The sequence below is a fragment of the Pogona vitticeps genome, chromosome 5 (genome assembly GCF_051106095.1).
Source record: "Pogona vitticeps strain Pit_001003342236 chromosome 5, PviZW2.1, whole genome shotgun sequence".
NCBI classification, from domain to species: Eukaryota; Metazoa; Chordata; class Lepidosauria; order Squamata; family Agamidae; genus Pogona; species Pogona vitticeps.
In genome coordinates, this window is record NC_135787.1 from 39905277 (window position 1) to 39931026 (window position 25750).

General features: G+C 41.4%; 2 protein-coding genes across 5 annotated transcripts in view; one reads left to right on the forward strand and one right to left on the reverse strand.

Moving 5' to 3' along the window:
* The first annotated feature begins 5826 nt into the window (after positions 1-5826).
* Positions 5827-24389, forward strand: ELMOD2 (ELMO domain containing 2). Of its 4 annotated transcripts, none has more exons than XM_020783067.3 (9): positions 5827-6137; positions 7754-7901; positions 9533-9561; positions 12892-12989; positions 13811-13940; positions 15406-15539; positions 15835-15903; positions 22745-22878; positions 23533-24389. In XM_020783067.3, exons 1-9 carry the CDS (start codon positions 5955-5957, stop codon positions 23691-23693), a joined length of 1086 nt encoding a protein of 361 aa, XP_020638726.3. In that variant the 5' UTR covers positions 5827-5954; the 3' UTR covers positions 23694-24389. The 4 variants fall into 4 exon arrangements, with proteins under 4 accessions (XP_020638726.3, XP_020638729.3, XP_020638728.3 ...); XM_020783070.3 differs by lacking the exon at positions 5827-6137 and adding an exon at positions 6236-6296; XM_020783069.3 differs by lacking the exon at positions 5827-6137 and adding an exon at positions 6283-6422.
* The window catches only part of TBC1D9 (TBC1 domain family member 9), a 72141-nt gene continuing 67968 nt past the window's right edge, over positions 21578-25750 (reverse strand). Inside the window, exon 21 of the mRNA XM_020783060.3 lies at positions 21578-23168. Coding sequence (XP_020638719.3) covers positions 23100-23168 — 69 coding nt within the window. The 3' untranslated portion in view covers positions 21578-23099. The remainder of the gene's footprint in view (positions 23169-25750) is intronic.

Here is a 25750-nt window from a genome sequence, read left to right on the forward strand (position 1 = left end):
TTTCTTCTGTCATTAAGCCTTTTTCCTTGTCTGTTTGTTGACCAATCCTCCTTCCTGGTGCCATGCATAAGCTAGAATTCTATTAGCATTCATGTTTCCATAACTTGATGGAGCTCTTTGCAGCTGACTAATGAGGTATCAGGGTGCATCTGCCTAACTGGATAATCAAAATGCATCCTGGCACTCTATCAGCAACACTTAGCTGTTGCAAATAATAATAATAATAATAATAATAATAATAATAATAATAATAATAATAATAATAATAATAATAATAATAATAATAATAATAATTATTATTATTATTATTATTATTATTATTATTATTATTATTATTATTATTATTATTATTATTATTATTATTATTATTATTATTATTAAAAAAACCCTTATGGGAACACCAAGAGGATTCTGGCCATATTTTTCTTACAGAATGCCCAGGTTTAGTCTTTGGTATTTCAGTTTTTAAAAAACTCCATAAAGTAGCAGGTTATCATTAAGATCTTTTCCTGAGCTACCAAAGTCATCACAACCAGTAGCCAGTGCTTGGTTAAATGGACAAATAGTCAGAAATGATGTAAGCCACCACCTCTGCTAAAAAGGAATCTTGCTTTCCAAAACGGGCAATATAAGGGTGGAACTACCTCCTATTCTAGAGGCTGAGTTGAAAATTCCAACTACACGGTACCAGGGGTGAGGCATTCAAACATACATATACCTAAACTGGTTGAAGCCAGGAGCTCACCTTAAGAAACATGCTTAGGAGACCTCTGGCACGACAATTTTGTAACAATTATTTATAGTTTTTCTGCATTACCCATAAGATACTGGTATATGTCTAAGGAAGTGAATTTATTAATAAAAGCTCACACTAAATGTTTGATTTTTAGTGGTTTAAGTAAAGGTATCTCCTCTCCTACGTTTGCATTGTGTGTAGAGGACCACACAGCTCACTGTTGTTGTTTTTGTAGATTTATGCTACTTTTATTACTATTTAAAAAGTAGTTAACAAGCTCCATCTGAAAAAGCTTCCCAGAGCAGCTTCCAAAGATAATATGATAGTCTTTTTTTCTCATGCTTCAAATCTAAAAGAAATTACCTCCCCCCCCCCAAAAAAAAAGGAAAGAGGAAGAGGCATAAGAGAGAAAAACCACTGTAAGGTAACTGCCTTGTAGTGCACAATTACTGTGAAGTGTCTTTTTTTTTTGCACTTGAAGGAGGGAAGCTAGTCCTTCTCTGGCTGATGGATGGAACCAGATTGGTCTTTCTTTCTTGCCATGATGCTCTTCCACAAAGACCAAAGAACAGTTTCCTGATAATCTTTGGCCCATTGCCTACTAGCAGCAGTGAGATCATGATGCTGCTTAGCTCCATAGTCCCACAGCAACTGTTAGTTGGAGCTGAATTTTCCTGCTGGTAGGAAGGCTGATAGAGTTTCCCTGTAACTTCTCCTTAGGTAGCTGATGGATGGGGCCAAGTTGGTCTGATACTGACTAGGACATTCCTCCAGGGAAGGAGGGAAGGAGGAAAAGCCTCTTCATGTACAGAAGCCATTTGGAGGGGCATTTGATTTCAACTCTGGCAATTGGGCACTGCTCCCACAATACATCTGAGGGCAACAGGGCAATTCAGGGGGTGTAGGATAGGCTGTGAAGTACTATAGTTCTATCTTCCAGGACGGGTGAATGGCCAGTAGACTCTGAAAACTCTGAGGGCTGTTACACCGAAAACTTGTGTCTGTTAAATGATAATAAGCTCTGTGCCTCAAAGCAGAGCTTTAAATCTCGGGAACTGTTCTGCTAATAAAATTTCTGCTCAAGTTTCAGCTGTTGTCTCAGTTTATATTTCTTCTCACATCAGAGGACATTTTCTTTAAAAGGCTTTAAGGATTAAAGTTTATCACAGTATGCATAGTAAACTATTACTAGTATAATTAATCATCATCATCATCATCTTAGAACTGTAGAGCTGGAAGGCATCCTATGGATCATCAAGTCCAGCCTCAAGTGGAGAATCAAACTCCCAACCTCTGGCTCCACAGCCAGATGCCTAAGCTACTGCTCCATCCAGCAGTTCTTGAGCTAACAAAAACCATCATATAAAATACAGGGAGTGGGTAATTTTGATGATCCATTGTCTTGGTCATGTTGTATCCTGTCATTTTCACTGCAGGAGTGTTTACACCTAACTGCCCCTTGCTTCCCTGGCCAATAGCACGCCATAGGGTTCTTCAGCTCTGAAGCCCCATTTTGCAGGTGATTTTGTTTTGGTTTTGTCAGCAGTTCATATCTGAAGAAACAATGAAGAGAAGTATCTTCTTAAATATCATCTTTCCTTTTCCCATTCATGTTCTCGCTTCCTCTTCCGCCCCTAAATAGTTGCAACATTTAAGTGAAAAATTACTAGCAGTGATGGTGCAAACCTGTTCCTGTGACCTGATATTGGTGCTATCTCCTCAGAGCACATGCACTTCAAGGAAACATCTTGTTTCTGATTACTATTCTGGGCCAGGTTGAAGGTTTTGGTTCTCACCTATAAAGCAAAGCGTGCTGCTTATATACCGCCCCATAGCGCTTCAAGCACTCTCTGGGCAGTTTACAAGTTAATTATGCAGGCTACACATTGCCCCCCCCCCAAAAGCTGGGTACTCATTTTACCGACCTCGGAAGGATAGAAAGCTGAGTCAATCTTGAGCCACTACCTGGGATTGAACCCCAGGTTGTGAGCACAGTTTTGGCTGCAGTACAGCGGTTTAATCACTGCACCACAAGGCTCTTCTCAGGCCCTGGTCATGAGGCAAATGTTCTCTAATTATCCCCCAGTTACTTTTTTTTTTCTGGTCACGGGACACACAGTCAAGATAGAGACATTTTCCTGCCCAGTGGTGTAACTGCAGAACATTTCCACATTGCCATGAGGTCTGTATTATTTTATACCTTTGTTGTACTGGTGCATTCCTTACTGGGGTTGCCTGTGAGGTGGGGCAGGTTGTGTACACAGGCAATCCCAGTAAGGGGATATATGTGCCCAATACATTGATACATTGGTATAAGTATGTCACTGGTGGGGGTACAACCATTACATAACTGATGAGTAATAATATTTTTTATTTCTGTAGGACGATTCTTAGAATTGTTGGTATGCTAATATAACTGGGTATGTGTGATTGCCAGTACTGCCACACAGATCTTCTATTTCCATTATGTGCAACACATTTCTGCAAGAGCAGCCAATGTAGCAGAGGACAGTTTCCTAAACAGAAATCCCTTTCCCAATCAACGTACCCTCTAATTTTCAACACCCCATGTGCGAGTCTGCCCCTCTCCATGGAGTTCCATTCGACTGGAATGAAAGGGGCTGGAAACAATCAACAAGGTTTTTATATATAAAAATCAAGGGGCCAAACTGTCCCTTGAATCAAGAAAGAAAATAAACCAGTACCATGGTGTAGCCAAGCATAACGGTTCTAATAGAATGAAATAAACTGGTACCACTAAAAGTTCTTGGGATGTTCTTGCCAGGATACAAACTCAGTACAACAAGGGTATGGAAAGTATTGGAAGAACTAGAAAACATTACCCCCATATGACCAGGCCCTCAGTTTGTTACTTTGCTACTTATCAAAGTGTCTTTCCAAAAGAACATCTGCCCACGTCATCCAATATGCACAGGTAATGCTTCAACAAGTTGCCACTCCAAGGTCAGAAAGACATCAAAAAGAAATGGAGCCTTCTAGGTTGTGGCACCATCTCTGTGGAATGGGTTCTGGGTGGAGCTGCACCTGGAGCCCTCGCTCCCTGAAGGTTTCCTTTGACATTTAGTCTGGTTATGCCCAATTCTAGGGCGCAGTGCTCATCCCCATCTCCAAGCCATACAGCCAGTGTTTGTCCAGGTTCCATGGTCACGTGGCTAGTGCGATTAGACATGGAACGCCATTGCCTTCCTACCTAGGTTGTACCTATTTATCTACTGGCATTTTTACATGCTTTCGAACTGCTAGGTTGGCAGGAGTTGGGACAAGTGACAGGAGCTCTATCGCGTGGATTCGATCTTATGATTGCTGGTCTTCTGACCTTGCAGCACAGAGGCTTCTGCAGTTTAACCCGCAGCACCACCTTGTCCCTCCCTGTCTTTAAGAGGAAGTTTGAAGAAGCCTTTAGGGCACTAGCTCCCTACCTTTTTCCGAGCTGAGTCCTTTTATAAGAGCTAAGTAACCTGTGCCCCCTCAGCCACATTTGCATAAAAAGCATTTTTAATGAGATAAATTAATCCCTTCACAGAAAGGACCAAAGAACCAGTTTCTCATACGTACACACTACTTTTAATATGTGCCAAGGAAGAAATTTAACAAGGGGTACCACTATGGTAGGAAGATAACAGTGTTCTGTGTTTAGTCATGCTGGCCACGTGATCACAGAAGCTGTCTACGGACAAATGCTGGCTCCATGGCTTGGAAACGGGGATGAGCACCACCCCCTAGAGTCAGACATGACTTGTCAAGGGGAACCTTTACCTTTACAACACATATAAAGCGACCTACGACCCCTCAATAAACACTTTGTAACCCCCCACGTTGGAAAACACTGCTTTAGGGGCACTGCAAACATTTAATATGATTAAATGCCTTCTAGATTTTCACCACCATCTTACCATTGTTTGGGTTTGCTTAGTCCTACGCATAGCTGTATTGTTTTCTCTTGATTTTCTAATTATTTTGTTTTATTTGAGGATATTATATACATTGTTTCCTTTAACATATCCTTTGATGTAAACCACCCAGAGTAGTGCCTTGTGGCTATATCCACTGATGGAAAAGGCTTCAGGAGTTAACCTCGAGGCAAAATCTGGAGCCCGGGTCCCGAAGGCAGTTTGTGTCATTCTGTCAACTCCTGCGACGTTGCTGAAACCAGTTGTATTGGCTCTTGCCTTTCCATTGGACTATTTCAGAGTCCAAGAGAGGGGGGATTTTCTGCTTGGGTAACAGCCTATCCTCCATATTATTTTACACAGGGTTCGTGCTCTGGAAAGGACACTCATGCAGAGCATGTTACCATAGTCTCTCGAGACTGAAGGATGCCTAAGAGAGTGCCCAGCACTAATCAGGTGATATACAAGTTTATGAAATAAATAAATATTATTTAATTTAATATTTGATCATAATATATAGCATTATTAATAAAATCAATATTCAATTTCAGTGCTATTTTAAAGTCTTTAATAACTGGGGAGGGTTTTAAACAATTGTGACGGTTTTTAGCTAACTTGAACTTCAACTGAAGGGAGAGTGAAGAGGAGTGTTTCTGTTAAGAGTTAGAGATGTAAAAATTAAAAAAAAATCAATTTTTTTCCAAAAAAAAAAAGAAAAAAGATTTTTCTCCAGAAAAAAATGGGCATTTTCAGAAATTTCACATCTCTAGCTATAGTGGTAGGTTGTTGCTTTTAATTACATTAGCCGTTATATATTATTTCTTCCTATTGTCTGAAAATGGCTAAATTTGCTTATTAGTAAACTTCCAATAACATCAAGAATTTGGGGAAAGAAATCCTGGGGATAGCCAAGCAGCTCCTTCGGGCTCCTTTTCCCGAGCGCACGTCAGACATCGCTGCCTTTTGATCGTCAAAACTTCTCGGTTGACTTTCTTTCCAATTGGCCTTTGGAGCGACCGCCCTTTTCTAGCCAAAACGGGACGATGTTTCTCACGCCATATAAACTGAAACCAATTCCTCTCTCCGATCAAAAAGCCCTGGCAAAAGCCGGCCACGCTTTTGTCACGCGCCGCCGAGAGCAACCGTCCCCAACCGAGGCCCCAGCGCTCCGTTCTACGGCGCCCTCCCAACCGCAGACGACGAAACAGCGCCACTGGCGGCCGCCGCTTGCCATCGCAGCCCTCTTTTTTTGTCCCGCAAGACTGGGTGGGCCACGCCCCCTTTCGCCTTCGCGAGCGCGCGCTGCCATGGCGACCGCGTTTCGACGCCGGAGGCCGGCGCCGCGAGTGACAACCCCTCACCCACTTGCCCTCCTCATCCACGGGGGCGCCACAGAGGACACCACACCCCCCCCCGGGCCGGTCTGTTTGGTCTCCTTGGCCGCCATGGAAGCCCTCCCTGAAGCTTCAGCGCGGGTTATCTCAAGGGAGGTGGGGATTTTAAACAAGGACAAGAAGAGGGAATGACCGGTTGGCGGTTTTCTGAGAGACGGTTCAAATAATGCTCCCCCCCTCCCCTCTCCACGCCACTCACTTCCGGGTCTGTGTGGAGACAACTTCCTTTTAGGAGGGAAGGCCCTGCTCGCCGAGGTGCACCGGGGCTGCTACCTTGTTTGCTTGGCGCTCGCTGGGACGATGCGAGCGGAGTTTGGGAGCGTTTAAAAGAGGGGGCGATTGCCCGCCGCCCCTCTGGTGGAGCGCACACGGGAGGGGGCGGTAAGAGCAAAACCGAGCGGGGGTGGCGGTGGCGGCGGCGGCAATGGCAATCGCCTCTGGTCAACGTACCTGCTATTGCAATAGCCCATGGTTAGCTTCCGGGATCAGGTACCTTTCGGAAGCTGGCGGGAAGGGTTTGTCCTCCTTATGTAGCCGAAAAGACTTTGGAAACGCTGACGTGGCCAATTCAAACCGAACTAGCCATGCCTTCTCCAAATGCTTGTTTTTAAAATGATACGAAAGCAGTCTTGTTAGTGGCCGAAGTCAATAGGAGAACACCGGTCTCTGAAAGCAACAGTAACACATTGGTAGAATCCCGGTCTTAAAAGTAACGGGTGGCAAACCCGCCTGCTCTTTAAAAGTACCATTTTGTTAACATTACTTCACATCTCCTTAATGGAGTTTAGAGGCTTCTGGAATACTTGCTTAATTATATACCGCTTTTTAACCTAATGGTTCACTGCATGGTTCTCATGTAGACATGCAGACATATTCAAGGACAGTAGCATCAGTCAAGTCAAACACTAACTACTGTAGTATAGTTTATCAGTTGTATTCCTGTACCTTTATATCTTGAGGTGATTTTCATTAAATGTCATGCCAATATCCTACTGCTATTCCCACCACAAGTAGAAATGACTAAGTCTGTTGCTGGATGATAAACTGATGCTCCTATAAATGCCATTGAGTCAATGAATCTGCTTTAGTTGAGACTAGCAATAGAATATTGGTCTTTGGTGCTTTTAACCAGTGGTTCCCAGTCTTGGATCCCCACATGTTCGTGGACTAAAACTCCCAGAAATCCTGGCCAATAGAGCAAGAAGACACATGAAGAAGGCTTCTGGGAGTTATAGTCCAAGAACCCTTGAGTATGGGAACCACTACTTGAGAAGGATAAGACCAAAACAACAAACTCAGAAAGTAAACAGCCCGAAAGAGCAAGGCTTTGCCTTCAGGAAAGTAAGGTTGTGAATCCTCAAAAATGCTGGCTTCAGTTCTGTTCAGACTTATCTTGGAGAAGATGTTTCTTGCACTTAGATTTATTATTTAAGAGATATTCATAGATTTGCACTGTTGATTTCACTAGTATGAGAGGATATTTAAAGACAGGGCTTTTGTTTAATTTCAGGTAGAATATGGCCTTAGAATAGTTCGAAATTGGAATTAAAGTTTTGCAGCCTATATTTAGCATAGTCACTTGGGCTTTTCCATTGAACACAGCAATGTTTTCTGGGTAAACATGATTAGTTTGCACATACATTTTAAAATATGAACAGAGTTTTATAGGATTTGTTTTTAAGGCACTTGTTTTGATTTATGCATTTTTGTAGAAAATGGTTGTAAACTTATGGAGATACTTGTATAGAAATATCTTTCGATTTTGGTTAAAATGGATCCTAAGACAGCTGACTGGAAAATGTGAACTGCAGCGTATCTGTGATGGTTCAAGGAAAAATGCAGAAAGAACACTGAACATAGGTAAATAAACATATTATATATAAATTAAAATGTAGCAGTCTCTTAGGATAGTTTTTAACCAAAGGTCAAGAAATATTTTAAAATGTTGCAACTTCCATAAAGATTTGTAAGTCTGGAAATCAGTGTATATTTCTTGAATTTTCATTCAGGAGACAGCTTACACAGTGCAGTGTCCTGAGCATTTCCCTTTTCTTTTTACACTGTATCTTTTCACCATATACACTGTTTTGATAGAAGTATTTAAAGCTATGAAGTGGGACTTGAAACACTAACCAGTTTTATTTGGCATGTGATTTCATGGATTACAGCCTGCCTCATCAGATTTGTGGAATGTTGCTGATGATAAATAAGACTGGTAGTCTTTAAAGTGCTACCAGACTCTTTGGTCTACTGTAGTAGACTAACATGACTACTGTACTATCTTTTGAAACTTTAGAACATATAGTTATGTATATTTGAAATGTTTATTTCAAATTAAGGTATTCAGCGTTGTTTTCAGAGTTGTAGCAACATGTGTTTTTCCCAGCCAGTCTTACTCCTGTTTTCCTTCTCTGGAGTCTCCTCTGGCTTTCACCATTTTTAATGCCTCTCAATGTCCACCTGCCCACCTTACCTCCTAATCTCCACTTGTGCTGCTTCCTCGTGCCTTGTTGTCTCTCTTGTTTTTCCTTTTCATTTGAACAGTTCAGCCAGTGAAAGCCACAGACTTTTCTTCCTCTCCTGTTCTTCTCTGGTTTTATGCATCTCAGGTTCTTGTTGCAAGCTTTGTCCTGTTACATTATAGTGTGCAAAACGTTCTTTTGATTTTTGAAACAAAAGATGAATTCTTGATTTTATGGTAGCACAATACTATACTAATACATTCTCAGAATGGTTCCACGTTGATGTATGAATGTCGTTGCTTTCTACAATAGGATGCATTTGTGTGAATTTAGGTCAAATATAGAAAAGTGTTTTCATGGCGTTATTGGTATGGAAGTGGTGTAAAATACAACTATAGAAAAGATTAAATTTCTTATAAGCTTTTGTTAGTTTCTATTGTTATTGCTGTTTTTAATACACTTGAGTGGTTAAGCATATTTTTAGTGTGTCAAGATCTTAAACTGTTGTCACAGTTCTTTTTTCTTCATCTTGTTCCTCTTGTACCAGAGGTTGGACATAATCATTTCTCTTCTGACTTTGTCACCATTATGTTTTCCAATTAATTATTTGTAACTAAGAAATAAACGTGGGACGTGGTGGTGATGTGGGTTAAACCACAGAAGCCTCTGTGCTGCAAGGTCAGAAGACCAGCAGTCGTAAGATCGAATCCACGCAACAGAGTGAGTTCCTGTTGCTTGTCCCAGCTCCTGCCAACCTAGCAGTTCGAAAGCATGTAAAAATGCGAGTAGATAAATAGGTACCACCACGGTGGGAAGGTAATGGTGTTCCGTGTCTAGTCATGCTGGTCGCGTGACCATGGAAACTGTCTACGGACAAATGCTGGTTCTATGGCTTGGAGACGGGGATGAGCACTGTGCCCTAGAGTTGGACATGACTGGACTAAATGTCAAGGAGAACCTTTACCTAAGAAATAAAACATTAGATGTTGTGAACTATTTAATAACTTATACATATTTATCTTATTACAGAATACTCATTGGAATCATCAAAGTATAAGGTGGGATATCTCTACTGTTATGTGCATGATCTAAAGACAAACTGATGGGTTTGTGTATGTAATTAGATATTTGCCTTTTTTAAAACCTTGAAAGGATCCATAGTGTATCAAATTGTTTTGTACACTAAAACCTATTTCAAAACCTTTTTTCTACATGCACAGGTTGGGCTGTATGGGAAGTGCATCTGAAGCTTACAATATTTATTATTCCTTGTTTTGCCTCCTGGCCTAAAGAGTGAACATTTTCTTTTGCAGAGACTTTGTGGTTTATGATGAGATGTCTTCAGAATATTGCATACAGCTGGAATTATCTCTGACATAATAAGGTGTAAGATTGGGCAGCACAGTGGTTCCCAACCTTGGGTAACCCAGAGTTTTCACCACCAGCTGTGCTGATTGGAGTTTTTGAGAGCTGCAATACCCTCTTTCCCCAAAAATAAGACCTAACCTGAAAATAAGCCCTAGTATGATTTTTCAGGATGCTCGTGATATAAGCCCTACCCTGAAAATAAGCCCCAGTTAAGTGAAACCCTGCCCATGCAGCAACCAGAAGAAGATAACATGACTGTATTTGAATAAATGTATATTGTTGTACATGAAAAAACCAAAACATCCCCTGAAAATAAGCCCTAATGTGTTTTTTGGAGCAAAAATTAATATAAGACCTGTCTCATTTTCAGGGAAACATGGTATAAGCATGTCTGGCTTACCAAAGGTTGGGAACCATTGGGCTAGTATATTGTGCTAATTAATGTCTACTAGTCACAATGATAATATTGCCTCCAGTATGAGAGGCAGTATATGAAATTTTTGGCAGTGCAAATGCAAAGTTGTTATTATGTCCTCCTTGCAGGCTTCCCAAAGATATTTGATTGCCCCTGTGTAACAGGATGCTAGACTGCTTAAATTTGGGTTTTCTTGTTTTGATGAGCTTCAGCTGTAAGCTATTTAAAGCAAACAACATGCTGTATTCAAATGTATTCTCTGCTCTGTAATTGTTTCTAAAATCAGAACAAAAGTTTTCTGGGTGGTTTGGGGCCTCCTCATAATGACTGTGTGGGCTTCGAGTTTCAAAGGCCACATGATTGAAAATAACCATGTTCTGGGTATTTATTTATTTATTCGTTTATTTAAAATTTATGCTAGTGTGTACAGCAAAATTTAATGGCAATTTGAAATGTTATCAGTTTAAATCCAAGCGCAGCTCTACTGTATTTAGATTTACAACTTCTCAGACACTCTTCACATTTTCAATTATATTAAAACTAAAGCAAGGTTTCAATGTATTCTTGAAGGCAAGGTTTATTTGTATAATTCCTGACTTGGGAGAATTCATGGACTTCATATGATAGTGTGAATGTGGCCTTACAGCTTTTCGTTATTGTTTCATGCTTGTTAAGTAAGGCTACAATCCTAAATCCATTTATTTGAAAATAGGTCCCACAGAGGTAAGCACAGTGCAACATCCTGGCCCTAGAAAGCACTGATTTTGCCTCTGATTGTTGCACTAGCTGGGTCATGTGCTCCTCAGGCAGTCACAGGAACCACTCAGGCACCTCTTAAGAGCCTCGTGGCGCAGTGGTTAAAACGCTGTACTGCAGCTAAAACTGTGCTCACGACCTGGGGTTCAAATCCCAGGTAGCCGGCTCAAGGTTGACTCAGCCTTCCATCCTTCCGAGGTCGGTAAAATGAGTACCCAGCTTGCTGGGGGGGCAATGTGTAGCCTTTATAATTAAAATTGTAAACCGCCCGGAGAGTGCTTGTAGCGCTATGGGGCGGTATATAAATCCAATAAATAAATAAATAAATATAAATAAATTAAGCTGAAAGAACAGCCATCCGCAAAACCTAGCTGAGTATTATGAGTTTATTCTTTCTCTGCTGTCCAGGCCAGAGACTCCTGTGCTCCAAGTTGGTATTTTAGATAATTCAAGTGTTTAGTGATAGAGTTTCTTAATTCCAATTAAACTCTGTGTTCCTATCAGTAATGCATAGCTTCCTGGGACATGGGCATATTTTGCGTGTTAATAATTTGGCCTATTTATTCATAAATATGCATAAAATAAATATGGAGAATAGTTTGGTTTAAATAGATAGGATTTAATTGATGGATCATTGGTAACAGGTCTGACAAGAAAGGTAGGTTCTAATATGTGAATGATAAAAATTAAAGCAACTAGATGGTAAATACATTTCTGTTTAACAATCAAAATAATTCCTTTACAAATGTCCAATCTTTTTGATGCACACACTCTAAAAACTATATGGATAGTCTTTACTCATAAACTCTCTCACAGACTATTTTTCCTAAAATACTATAAAGTAGACTTCTCACTCTCTTCAGCTGTCAACTCTGACTCTCTGCTGTAATTTTTCCAATCTCTCTCTGATTCTCAGTAAACTGTCACCACACACAGACCCGATTCTCACAACTTGCCCATCATGTTAACCAATCATCATTCTGTCCTTCAGGTGCCATCACTTTATCCAGACATGTCCATTGTATAGGCATGCAGTGCATACCTTACATACCTTACCTCTGGGTAGAGTGGGCGGCATATAAATTAAATAAATAAATAAATAATTATAGATACATCTATACATACAAACTCAAAATGGGTGGAATCGCCACACTCATTGTCATAAATGTGCTTCAGATAGTGCTGCATATCAGTTTAAGTAACATTTAGATTTATTACAAAATCTAGGTTTAAAACCAGTACTGCTAGAGCATGCCCCCAGTGCAACATCACACAAGCAGCTGGGTGCTTGTTCGGCCACTGCTGCCCTTTGTGCTGCCTGAAAACCTGTTCTGGAAAGTTTCACAACCAGAACCTGCAGAGGACAGAGGGCTTCCCCTATCAATTCCACTGATAGGTTTTTCTGTCAGGTGCATATCACCTTTGGGAGCTAGTTTGTGTCCAGAAAATATTTACAAAAACTGCTGGTGATGAGCACATCTTAGAAGAGATATTTCTCCTCTGTTTCACAAAAAAGGGAATGCCTGATTTAAAGAGATTGCCATCAAAAGTGTATGTGTCATTTAAAATGAACAAATGTATTTGTCTTCAGATTGTATTTTTCAACATATTTTTAAATGCATACCAACCAGATGATTAAAGTCTCATACAGTTATTCAAATAATATGTAATTGCTAGCAGCCCATATTTAATAATCAGCTATTATTATTTATATTGAGTACAGTTGTTACTATCAGTGGACAGATCTGTCATTTTTTAGTAAATCATCCAAACATTTCCTTAATCTTAATACAGTAGATTTTGTGTTGAGTCAGAAGATATCCTGATTTTTTCACCTTATATTTATCAGGCTCTACAAAATGCTGTGAACGCTGCTGAAGATGAAGTAGAAAAATATGTGAAACTCATCATACAAGAAAAGAAAATCAATATACAAAAAGATACAAGGTATGCTGGTACTCCCTCTTTTGAGTCTGAGTGTCACGTTTTGTTTTCACATATGTTCTTTGGTAAATTGATCTTTATAAAATGCAAAAACAAAACAAAACACCACACACCTGACTTTGATGTATGTTGGCCACTGTGCTATTACTTACACGTGTCAATATAAGTCCATTGGGTAAGTTTCAGTGTGAATTGCTGCTACTTAAGTCAGCAGGTGCATTTCCTGTTGCACACCGATTGCATGGCTTGACATATGATCAGAAAAGCAAATGCTGACTTCTGAATTGCTGCTGAAATTTATGCCATTTTGTGAGTCTCAGATGAAATGCAGAGGTTTCCCTTCTGGTCCACAGAGATTCATGGGTTCAGGAAATAAAATGTGTGCATTAAACCCTATCTGCAACCTTAATCCTAATCTAAATGACTATGCACTGAAACTTTTATAGGATAAGGAAACATGCAACAACTCATTGAATGCAGTTTTTTAAAAAAATTCTTATAGTTTATGGTTAAGATCTTAGTTGATAGGGTGAAAGCAAACTAAACAGTTGGATAAGAAAAATTTAAATATTTGGAAGTTGTTTAATTTTTCCTCACAACTTGATTCTGTAGCATTTAAAACTAACTTAGTAAGTACAAAACTTGTCTTTGGTTTAGTTCTAGGAATAGCAGGCTAGATTGTTTGAGAAGTGCTACCTCTTAACACTTTATAACCAGTACTAGCAGAAAAGATAGCTGTCCTTCTGAACTGTAGCTGAAAGCTGTTTACTTACCAATATTCATGTTTTGTTTATAATTTTCTTTGTGTAATTTTTCTATTACAGTTTTCCACCAAAGCTCCAGTTATGTTTGCTCCAAATATCTGGCTGTAGGAAACTTTATTTGGCTGTAGAAGATCTGAGAAAAGATCCATATAACTCAGACAATAAAGAACATGAGGAACAACTAATGGAGGTGAAAATATGCTTGCCTTGAAGTTCTTCATTATAATATACCTAAAAAGTGGTCCTCACCGACCAGATAGGCGGGGTATAAATTAAATAAATAAATAAATACATTAAAAAGTTCAAATTAAAAACTTTTGAAAAAGTATGTATAGTTTGATGATATACTGACACCACACAGTAGATTGAAGTTGTCCCGGCTAATTTATTTATCATTTATTGCATTTGTAAGCCGTATAAATTTAAAAACTTTAAAAAAATATACAACAGCAATAAAATATAACATGTCTATACAATGTATAAATAAACAACAGAGTATAAAAGATGTGTTAGATTGTATTGTATATTGATGACCTGCATAAATAAGTATGTTTTCAACATGTACCTAAAACTAAAAAATTATAGGGATATGTCAGATTTGTTAGATAAGAATGTTTCACGTAGTGGGTGCCACATTGTTAAGGCCCTGCTTTGGATGACTAAACAGGAGACTGGAGAGGCATATGGCACCCCAAGAAGGCTTCCCTAAATTATCTTAAGGACTGAATGGCCCTTTATGGATAAAGCAGTCCCTCTGCCTAAATCCTAATGCAGTAAGGCTCTTTCTTCAGCAGTCTTGTCAGTACTCAAGATTTATAAAGTTTTGACTAGTGCGGAGCACAAGGTCATCTAATGAAATTGATTTAGCATTAACTGGAACACACAAAGGGAAGTACTTCACACAACATAAATGATTTATCGAATTCAGTGCTACAGGATGTGGGGACTACTAGTGGTTTAATTGGCTTTGAAAAAATAAGGATTACAGAAATTCATGGGAGGGTAGTGCTACAAATGGTTGTTATCCTGGTTGTATAAAAACTGCTAGCCCCACATTCATTGGTGGTGGTATGTCTTTAATTCCTAAAGAGCTGGAACCAGACTAATCATGTCCTACTGGTGAGGTTTTAGAAGTATTTCTTTGGCTGCTGTTGGCAAGGTAATGGATGAGCTGATCTGATCAAGTACAGCACTGGTTATATCGTTGTTTTGCCAACTAGCAGTCTGAAAAGGAAATATGTATTTTTGTGGGGTGGGTGGGTTGAGAGAGAGAGAGAGAGAGAGATTAAAATGAAACAGTTGACTTACAACTGCCTTGGTAAATGGTCCAACTAGTGCTCATGTGAAATCTGTGTACTCAAGAGGGAGGATAGCTTGTGGACACACATAGTCACACTTTTTGCCACATGGTCTGTGGAGGGCAGGATAACTGCATTTCCACAACAGATTTCTTGACCAGTATACCTGATCATAATTAATTAGTTTGACACTGCCAAACAGAAAAGCATCCTTATTAATACATTTCTGTGGCTAGTACCCTGCTGATACGTTGTTTGCCTTTTTAAAAGTAAAGCATCCTGGTCTCTGATGCTTAGTATTTAGAATGATATTGAGAAAATATGGATAAATCTATTAATGGAGGCATGTTTATGCAGCTTTGGAATTTGTTGATGCCACATGAAAAACTGAAGGCTAGAATCACGAAACAGTGGTGTGACATTGGTTTCCAAGGTGATGACCCTAAAACAGACTTCAGAGGAATGGGCATGCTTGGATTAGCTAATCTCCTGTAAGTCAAAATATCTTCCCGTGATTTAAAATCAAATGTTTCAATAAGAGTGGGTATGCTTTGGCTAATGTGAGTTACTGAGAAGAGAGGCAAGCCATTGAATACTGGATACAGTGCTCAAATTCCTGTTTCCCAATCTAATTATTGCAAAAGCTATTATCTACTAATTATGAAATTGTTAATTACATTAATTGAATCACAGAACAATTTATTAGGCAATAAATGGTTAAAATGTGGGTGTTCCATAAGTGGTCTCTTGTTAACTTAAGAAAACTGTCTTTATGTGTGTTTTCAGCTATTTTAGTAAACATTATCCACGTGAAGCTCGTCAGATCCTTGTTCGTTCAAATCATCCAAAATTAGGGTAAGCTACTTTTCAATGAAGCTCTTGTCACAATTGGCTCTTAAAGTTGAAAAACATGATCTATTTCTTTTCCAGTAAATAATCTCAAAGCACTGTCATCCTCTGCTTTTAAAGGGGCATGGATGGATGGAGAGAAAATACTCATGAGAATAAGCTATTTGTCTTTAGAGATAACCAAATGTAGAAACAATTCTTTGCTAGCTATGCTTTATCTGTTTCTCCTCTCCTCAGCTGTCTGGGCCACAGCAAAATTGGCCTATTGGTGCCCTGGCAACACTGTCTCTTCTTCTCTTCTCACTTCTTATTACTGTTACATAACCTGGGTTTGACTGAAATTTTATGCATTTTTGGTAGTATTATATTCCTCATTTCTGCCAGAATATACTGGCAGAAATTTTGCCAGTTTCTTTGGCCAATAAATAATTCTTTCTTTATTTCTTTTCCTAGTCATTTTATCTTGATTGAATGATCAGCTGTAATACCGTAATTGATACTTTCCCTTTCGATTTATGTGACTGAAGCATTCTAGTTTTCTGCAAGGTACTTTATTAATTGGTACTTCCTCATCATTTTCTCAATTTAAGAACTTCTGAGCACCCTGCAATAAATTTACATTTCAAATACTTCCATCTTTCTTTCAGTTGCATGTGTTAAAAGTCCTTGTTTCTATCCTACTTCCATCCTATACGTTAGAATCAAGAATACATAGCACAGTATAATGTGCATTCTGAAACCAATTTTAACTTATATTGCATGTTACATTCTTTATCTGCTACTGGCTATCTCTATTTGGATCTCCATTGTGTCCAACATTTCCTTTAATTTTCAGCCGTGCTGGGCAGGGCTCTGCCACTCATGCATGCATGAGTGATTTCCCCCATGCAGGCTTCCGTCGCAACTAGAACCAAAGGGCTGAAAACTGAGGAGAAAGCTGTGTGGAAGGGGACAGAGTTGTGCACACATAGGTGCACACCTTAGAGGGAACCTTGGTTGTGTCATATTTGTGCTACTGGTCATTCAGCCAAATTCTAAGATGTGTACATGTACCACCATTATCTACACTGTAATTTTGAATTTGTAACTGCATTTCTTAACCTCAACGCTTTTTTACTGATACCATGTTTCCCTGAAAATAAGACAGGGTCTTATAATAATTTTTGCTCCAAAGAACACGTTTTATTTATTTATTTATTTATTTATTCAATTTATATGCCGCCCAAACTACCCAGAGGTCTCTGGGCGGCTTACAATAATTAAAATTCAATACAGCAAAAGATAAAATAATTAAAATACAATTAAAATACAATTAAAATTGCCATCAGACCCACAGCTAATATTATTTCAGTTAAAAGCCTTCTGGAACAGGAAGGTTTTGACCTGGCGCCGAAATGTCATCAGCGTCGGCGCCAGACGAATCTCAGTCGGGAGGGCATTCCATAGTCTGGGGGCAGCTGCCGAAAAGGCCCTTTGTCTACAAGCCGTCCCTCTTACCTCCTTAAGGGACGGCTCTTTCAAAAGGGCCCCCTGGCTAGATCTTAACTGCCGGGTAGGTTCATATGGAAGGAGGCGGTCCTTCAGGTATCCAGGGCCCAAGCCGTTTAGGGCTTTATATGTCAAAACAAGCACTTTGAATTGGGCCCGGGCAGCAACTGGTAGCCAATGTAACTTATACAGAATCGGCTTGATATGTTCCGTGGCAGCTGCACCACTCACCAGCCGCGCAGCTCGATTCTGGACCAGTTGCAATCGCCGGACCGTCTTCAAAGGCAGCCCCACGTAAAGCGCATTGCAGTAATCTATGCGGGATGTTACCAGTGCATGTGTGACTGTCATGAGACTCCGCTCGTCCAGGTAGGGCCGTAGCTGGTATAATTTCCGCAGCTGAAGGAAGGCGCCCCTGGCCACCGAGTCCACCTGGGCTTCCAGTGTTAGACTGGGGTCCAGGAGCACCCCCAAGCTGCGGACCCTGTCCCTTAGGGGGAGTGTAACCCCATTCAGGGCAGGGAAATGGCCCTCCAGCCTGTCCGGCGAAGCACCCACTAACAGCACTTCCGTCTTGTCTGGATTGAGTTTCAATTTATTAACCCTCATCCAGTCCATTATCAGGTCCAGACACGAGTTCAGCACAGAAACTGCCTCACCTGGATTGGTGGAAAACGAGAGGTAGAGCTGAGTATCGTCAGCATATTGCTGACTCCTCAGCCCAAACCTCCTGATGACCTCTCCCAGCGGTTTCATGTAGATGTTGAACAGCATGGGGGACAGTATTGAGCCCTGAGGAACCCCATGACATAAATGCCATGGGGCAGAGCAACTGTCCCCCAGCACCACCCTCTGGACACGGTCAGCCAGGAAGGAGCGGAACCACTGTAAAACAGTGCCCCCAACTCCCAACCCAGCCAGCCTATCCAGAAGGACACCATGGTCGATGGTGTCGAAAGCCGCTGAGAGGTCCAGGAGTATCAACAGGGTCACACTCCCCCTGTCTCTCTCCCGGCAAAGGTCATCGTACAGGGCGACCAAGGCAGTCTCTGTACCAAAACCCGGCCTGAAACCCGATTGAAATGGATCCAGAAAATCCGTTTCATCCAGCAGCGCCTGGAGTTGCCCGGCCACAACCCGCTCCAACACCTTGCCCAAATAAGGGAGGTTCGCCACTGGTCGGTAGTTGACCACCAGCCTTGGGTCCAGGTTAGGCTTTTTAAGGAGTGGTCGAATCACCGCCTCTTTCAAGGCGGTAGGGACCACTCCCTCTCTCAGAGAGGCATTCACGGCCTCCTGGACCCAGGTGCGAACCCCCCTGGCTGATCTTCCAATTAGCCAGGATGGGCAAGGGTCGAGCGGAGTGGTGGTAGAACGGACAGATCCAAGCACCCTGTCCACATCATCAGGTCTCAACAATTGAAACTCATCCATTAATACTGGACCTAAGCACGGCGCACTGGACACATCCTCTGATTCTGCAGTAACTGTGGAGTCCAACCCACTGCGAATCTGAGCGATTTTTCCCTCAAAATGTATGGCAAACTCATCACAGCGAGCTGATGAGCAGTCCGGGACCTCCACCGGATTTCCCGGTTGAAGAAGATCCCGGACCACCCGAAACAGCTCTGCTGGACGACATTCTGAGGAAGCAATACGGCTGGAGAAATATTGCCGTTTCGCCAGCCGTATTGCCACGAAATAGGCCCGATAATGAGCTCTAAGTCGTGTTCGATCGGACTCCCAGCGGGATTTCCTCCACCTGCGCTCCAGCCGTCTCCCCTCTCGCTTCATCGCCCGCAGTTCAGAAGTATACCAAGGAGCTGTCTGGGCTCGGCGAGCAGGGAGAGGACGCTTAGGCGCAATCGTGTCAACCGCCCGGGTCATCTCCCTATTCCATAGGGTGACCTGAGCTTCGACAGGAGCGCCGACCATATCAGACGGATAATCCCCCAGAGCATTCAGGAATCCATCTGGATCCATTAGTCTCCGAGGGCGGATCATCTTAATAGATCCCCCACCCTTGCAGAGGGAAGAAGACGCTAATAGACTGAACTTGACCAGGAAGTGGTTTGACCATGACAATGGGGTCACGACCAGCCCCTCCACATCCAAACCACCATCTTCCAGTCCCGTTGAGAAAACCAGGTCCAAGGTGTGGCCCTTCTCATGCGTCGGACCGATGACACATTGAGACAGCCCCATGGTTGTCATGGTGGCCATGAAGTCCTGAGCCACCCCAGTCAAGGCAGCCTCGGCATGGATGTTGAAGTCCCCCAGCACCAACAGCCTGGGAGTCCTCAACATCAGGTCCGAGACTACCTCTGTCAGCTCAGGCAGGGAGACTGTTGGTACGCAGCAGGGTGGGCGGTACACCAACAGAATCCCTAACCTGTCTCGCGAGCCCAACACACAATACAGGCCCTCGAGACCTCCTCTCAAAGGGACAGGAAGCCTGGTCAAGGAGATAGAACTCCTATAGACTATAGCAACTCCCCCTCCCCGACCCTCCGAGCGACCCTGGTGCTGGACTGAGTACCCAGGCGGACATAGCTGGGAGAGGGGAACACCACCCTCCTCTCCCACCCAGGTCTCAGTAATGCACGCCAGGTCAGACCCCTCATCCAGAATTACATCATGGATGAGGGCAGTTTTATTTTGTACTGACCTGGCGTTCATCAACAGCACCGTGTGGCTCGAGGGTTTGCTGATATGGTCGCCTGATACCATCTGGTTGGGGGTAGAACTAGAAGAGGGGATAGATGTAAGATATCTAACCTCTCTTCTCCTACGCGGGCATGTCCTACCCCCACCGCCATTCCTTCCCCTACCCAGCACCACCTCAATGGCTGCCCCCTCCAACACCCTCCCCCCTTCCTGTTCCATTAGATCCACTGTGGGTCTCTTCTTCATTGATGGCAATTAATAACAATTTAAAAACATTTAAAACATATATAAAATAAAACTTTTCTAAAGCCCCTTCTCTCCCTCCCAGCCATGTTGAGAGGGGGATGAGGCAGCCAGGAGCAGCAGGGCCTGATCCTGCAGGCACAGGGGAAGGTTGAGCCAGCTCCCTTGAGAAAGGGCTGGCATCCAACAGGGGCCCGACCACAGTTCCACTGCCTCTCACCCAGTGGGCTGTGGCCGGCAGATGGTCTCTTGTTCCCTCTGTCAGCAGGCACGCTCGTCCGGTCAGGTCCCAAAGGAAGCTCCGGTTAAAACCTTTCTCTCCCCCTGGGCCAGGTGGCCAGTGTTGGTAGGGGATGAGGCAGCCGGGAGCAGCAGGGCCTGATCCTGCCAGCACAGGGGAAGGTTGAGCCAGCTCCCTTGAGAAAGAGCTGGCATCCAACAGGGGCCCAACCACAGTTCCACTGCCTCTCACCCAGTGGGCTGTGGCCGGCAGATGGTCTCTTGTTCCCTCTATCAGCAGGCACGCTCGTCCGGTCAGGTCCCAAAGGAAGCTCCGGTTAAAACCTTTCTCTCCCCCTGGGCCAGGTGGCCGGTGTTGGTAGAGGATGAGGCAGCCGGGAGCAGCAGGGCCTGATCCTGCCAGCACAGGGGAAGGTTGAGCCAGCTCCCTTGAGAAAGAGCTGGCATCCAACAGGGGCCCAACCACAGTTCCACTGCCTCTCACCCAGTGGGCTGTGGCCGGCAGATGGTCTCTTGTTCCCTCTATCAGCAGGCACGCTCGTCCGGTCAGGTCCCAAAGGAAGCTCCGGTTAAAACCTTTCTCTCCCCCTGGGCCAGGTGGCCGGTGTTGGTAGAGGATGAGGCAGCCGGGAGCAGCAGGGCCTGATCCTGCCAGCACAGGGGAAGGTTGAGCCAGCTCCCTTGAGAAAGAGCTGGCATCCAACAGGGGCCCAACCACAGTTCCACTGCCTCTCACCCAGTGGGCTGTGGCCGGCAGATGGTCTCTTGTTCCCTCTATCAGCAGGCACGCTCGTCCGGTCCGCACGTTAGGGCTTATTTTCAGGGGATGTTTTATTTTACTGTCATGTCTTCTTCCTTTGGTTGCTGCACAGTGGTGGAGGGCAGGGTTTCACTTAACTGGGGCTTATTTTCGTGGTAGGACTTCATTGAATAAACTTTGCTCTGCCGAGAGGATTTCAGCCTTTGTATTTGATGATTTTTCTACCTTTCCATTTTCATTCCTCTTCCATTAGCACTGATATTTTTTCTGTTGTTCAGTCCATTTTTCTTTTACCTTTCTGCATCCATTTTTTGGCCATACTTACTGATACCTTTTGTCAGCAGAGAATAAGTGGCCTTTATATTTCAGTTATATGAATCTATAATGTTATGGATGCCTTTACAAATGCTTTCCATAGCAGCATTTGTTGTTGGATCCCTTTGTTTTCCATAGTTTTTCAGGTTTTTACTCTTTCTGGTTTCTTTAATTTGAAGTAAACTGCAGTGATGACATGAATATACTGTAATCTGAATTTACATCAATTCTGGGATGCACCTTGCCTGACTGAATGCTTTTTCAGTACCTCTGATTAAATATGTCATAATTCATGTTGCTCTTTGTGGTGTTGTTAGCATGTTTTTTCCAAGGATTGTACTTGTGTACTGTCTCCTTGTAGGCAATTTGAATGTTGCACTGTAACTGCAAGTTGTTCTTCATAAAGTTGTATTATTTATTCTATACTTTCATTCTATGTTCCTAGTCCATAATCCTTCCCTATCTCAGTATAAAAATTTCTCCTTATGGAATGTAGATGTTGTTTTTCCATGTGTTTTATAGCAGCTTTGAGTTCATCATAGAATTTTTTCATGCTTTCTTTCTCTTGATCTGCAGTTGAAATGCATACATGACTGATGTTCATGTCTGTGGGATTTCCCCTTAGTTTGAGAAGCATTCCTTGGTTTGAGTGAGGAACAAATTTTGTAACAGTTGCACTTAAGTTTTTTGTTGCTGCTATGAGTGCAAGTGCAGAAAAGCATTATGTGTTATTAATGCTGAAAAAACCATGGCCAATATAATATCTGTACTTATCATCACTTGCTTACCCTCATCCTGGGTTTTGGTGGCACCTCGCATTGTCTATTTACACTATTTTTAGACACAATTTCAGCCAGAATATGTGAAAGCAATAAAGAGCTTAGAGCTAAAGTTGAAATTAAAAGCTATTATCTAAAAGTCATTAATATGGAATGCCACAAATTGCAGCAATGGTGAGACCTATACATTGAATGAATTTGTAACTCAGACAACACCCAACAATGTTGATAGTTTTATTTTAATGACATCTCAAGGCTGCCAAAAGTGAAGTGTCTTTAGTGGTTTGAATGTTATAATGCTTAAAATGCAGAGGATTATTTATTCTAGTTACTGAGAATGTCATGTGTGTTGCAGATACTCCTATGCAATAGTTGGGATCAATTTGACAGAAATGGCTTATAGTTTATTAAAGAACGGCTTTTTGAAAACTCATTTCTACAACCTGGTTCCTGGTGCTCCAAATCTGAAAGACTTCCATCAGTTTTATTGTAAGTATCTGCAAGTTTCTTTTCAATAGATGGTCAGATCCTGTACTTATGGGACATTGCTTTTCATGAATTAGTAGGCAGTGATTATTACTAGTATATCAAGTGTTTGGCTTTTGTAACTGCAGCAGCATGTGGAAAAAGATTATGTAGTAATTTTTATGAAAAACATTTGAAATCTACCACGAGGCTGTCTTTTCCTGAAGGCCCTGGGTGAGATTTGGTCAGGTTTTCAGCAAATGTAGTCTCTCTTCTGTAGGTGAAAGTAGAGCTTCTCTGGATTGATCACATTTCTGAAAAAGAAACACATTTAATCAAGGCTTTTTCCACTATTTTAAAAAGCAGGAGCAGGTCTGTATGGCTTTGTGCAATAGTAGTAGTTGGAGAACCTCCTTCCATGGTCTGCTCGTCCATGGGGCACCATAGAGAAAATCCTGCCCTTGATTGATAATAATGCGACATAACCACTGTCGCATTCTCTAATGTTGGCCTATTTATAAATGCGGGGATATGTTGGATGTAGTTCTTGATTCTAACCATATTTGGGGAATCAAGCCATATTAGTTTTGGCTTGGCTACATTTTTGAAATTATACCAGCAAATAATATGTTTTAATATGTCATTTCAATAAATGTTTGTGGTTTTTTGTCTTTGCAGGCTATTTGGCTTATGAATTTGACAAATTTTGGTTTGAAGAAAAACCAGAAAGCATTATGTATTTCAATCAATACAGAGAGAGGTTTCATGAAAAAGTCAAAAGACATCTCCTGAATTATGATGTTGTCCTTGCCTTAAAAAATGAAAACAGTAATGTGTAGCCCTTCGGGTTCTGCTCATAAAAATTATGCACTTAACTGGAATTCTCACATTTAACCAAAAATGTCATTCCGTGATCAAAGTTTTTATACATCTATTTTTTTAATTTAAAATTCACTTGAAAGCTTGGACAATCAACACTTATTTAGGAATGTACTGTATTTGCTAAAGGTATGAACTTTTTAAAAATACAATAGATCCTCACTGGATCACAGGACCTCACAACTTTTCAGCAGGTGGAAGGTGTAAATAATCTGAGGCTACATCAGTATTATCTAGCAATAGTTTGTTTTTCAAATTAGATCTGTACTTAGTTTACAAGAAATGTTGCAATACTTCATTAATAGATATAGTTTTTGTTTTAGATCCATATATTATGTGTTGTTACTTTTCTAACAATGGCATATATAGCCCTTTACACTTTTGAGAAGCAGACACTTTAAAAAGGTTAAATTATTTGGACATATGAAAACAGTTTTTATGATTGTTCTGTAAGTATCTGTTTAATATTTTTTTCTTTTTCTTTAAAATATGTAGCCAGAAATTGCCAGATTAAAGCCTCTGTTTTGAGTAGCTGTTTCCATGAGACAATGAGAGCTACAAGCTAATTTAATTAATCCAGTTCAATATATTTTCTGAGTATTATACTATATTTATTTAAGGCCATGTGATTTTCATTATATCAACTACTGGTCTCATTTCTTCTTTTGTCATCTAATACTATCTGACATGGAAACATAGAATATTGGAACTCAAAGCATAAATTCAGTTGCTAGTCCCTAATAAGGTTGACCGGTTGAATCAATTTGTGTCTCAAATCTTGTGTAAACTATCTCTGCAGAAAAGTGATTGCATCACCAGCAGAGGACGATTTTGGATAATTAAAGGTTTTCTTCTGCTCTGTGACTTGTGAGCAATCACTTCCATTGTATGGAAGCCATGGGCCAGGAGGAATTATCAAAAATTTCCCTGTGCCATAAACTTCATCTGGCATCAGATATTTGATAATTTAAAATTTTCTTCTCCTGTCTCACAGCTTCCATGAGATGAAGTGGATTACTTGTGAGTTAAATAAACTGTGGGACAGAAGAAGGAAGTAATTTAATTATCAGAAATCTCCCCCTGATGGTGATGTCCTCTTCTTTCCACAAGCATAACTTACACAACAGGATTTCGGTCACCGAATAGTAAATAATCTTTTGTTTAAATGCTGTTGATTCAGTAGGGTTATTTTTATTGGGATTAGCAGTTGTACAGTGGTGCCTCGCTTAGCGAGTGCACCGTACAGCGATGTTTCCGTATAGCGATCCCTTTTTCGGGATCGCTATACGGAAACATACCCGATCTTCGCAATGGGGAAAACCCGCATTGCGAAGATCGGGTATTGCGGCGGCCATTTTGGAGCTGCCGAACAGTTGTTCGGCGGCTCCAAAATGGCCGCCGGAAGCCCGGAAATGGCTGCCAGCAGCCGTTTTCACGCCCTGCCCTCGCTTAGCGAGGGTGCGAAAATGGCTGCCGGCAAGGGGAATCCTCGCTGAACAGGTAAGTAAGCAAGGTATTGGAACGCATTAAACTAAGTTTAATGCGTTTCAATACATTTTCCCTACCCGTTTAGCGACGATTCCGCATAGCGAGGGTTAATCCGGAACGGATTAACCTCGCTATGCGGGGCACCACTGTATTTAGGACATGACTTTTATTAAAAGATCATTAGTAATTAGCCAGTTAGCTGGCTTTCTTTTAGACATGTCTGTTGTGAGGAATGCAACTCATAGACAATATATTCATAGACAATCTAAGCAATAGGTTTTTACATCTATTGAAAATCTGATAAGCTTATTTAACATGTTTCTAAACAAGCTTGACTTGTAGCTAGTCTTACGTTCATATGTGTCTGATTCAGGATGAGGTGATCAGTTGAATACTTCAGTTTTTCTTTTAAAGTGCCTTTTACTTACTACAGTTGAGCCATATTTCAGAGTTAACACAATCCTAATGCTGAACTGTTCCTAATGGTTGCTGTTATCACAGTTGATATCTGAGTAGCAAAATCTGTACA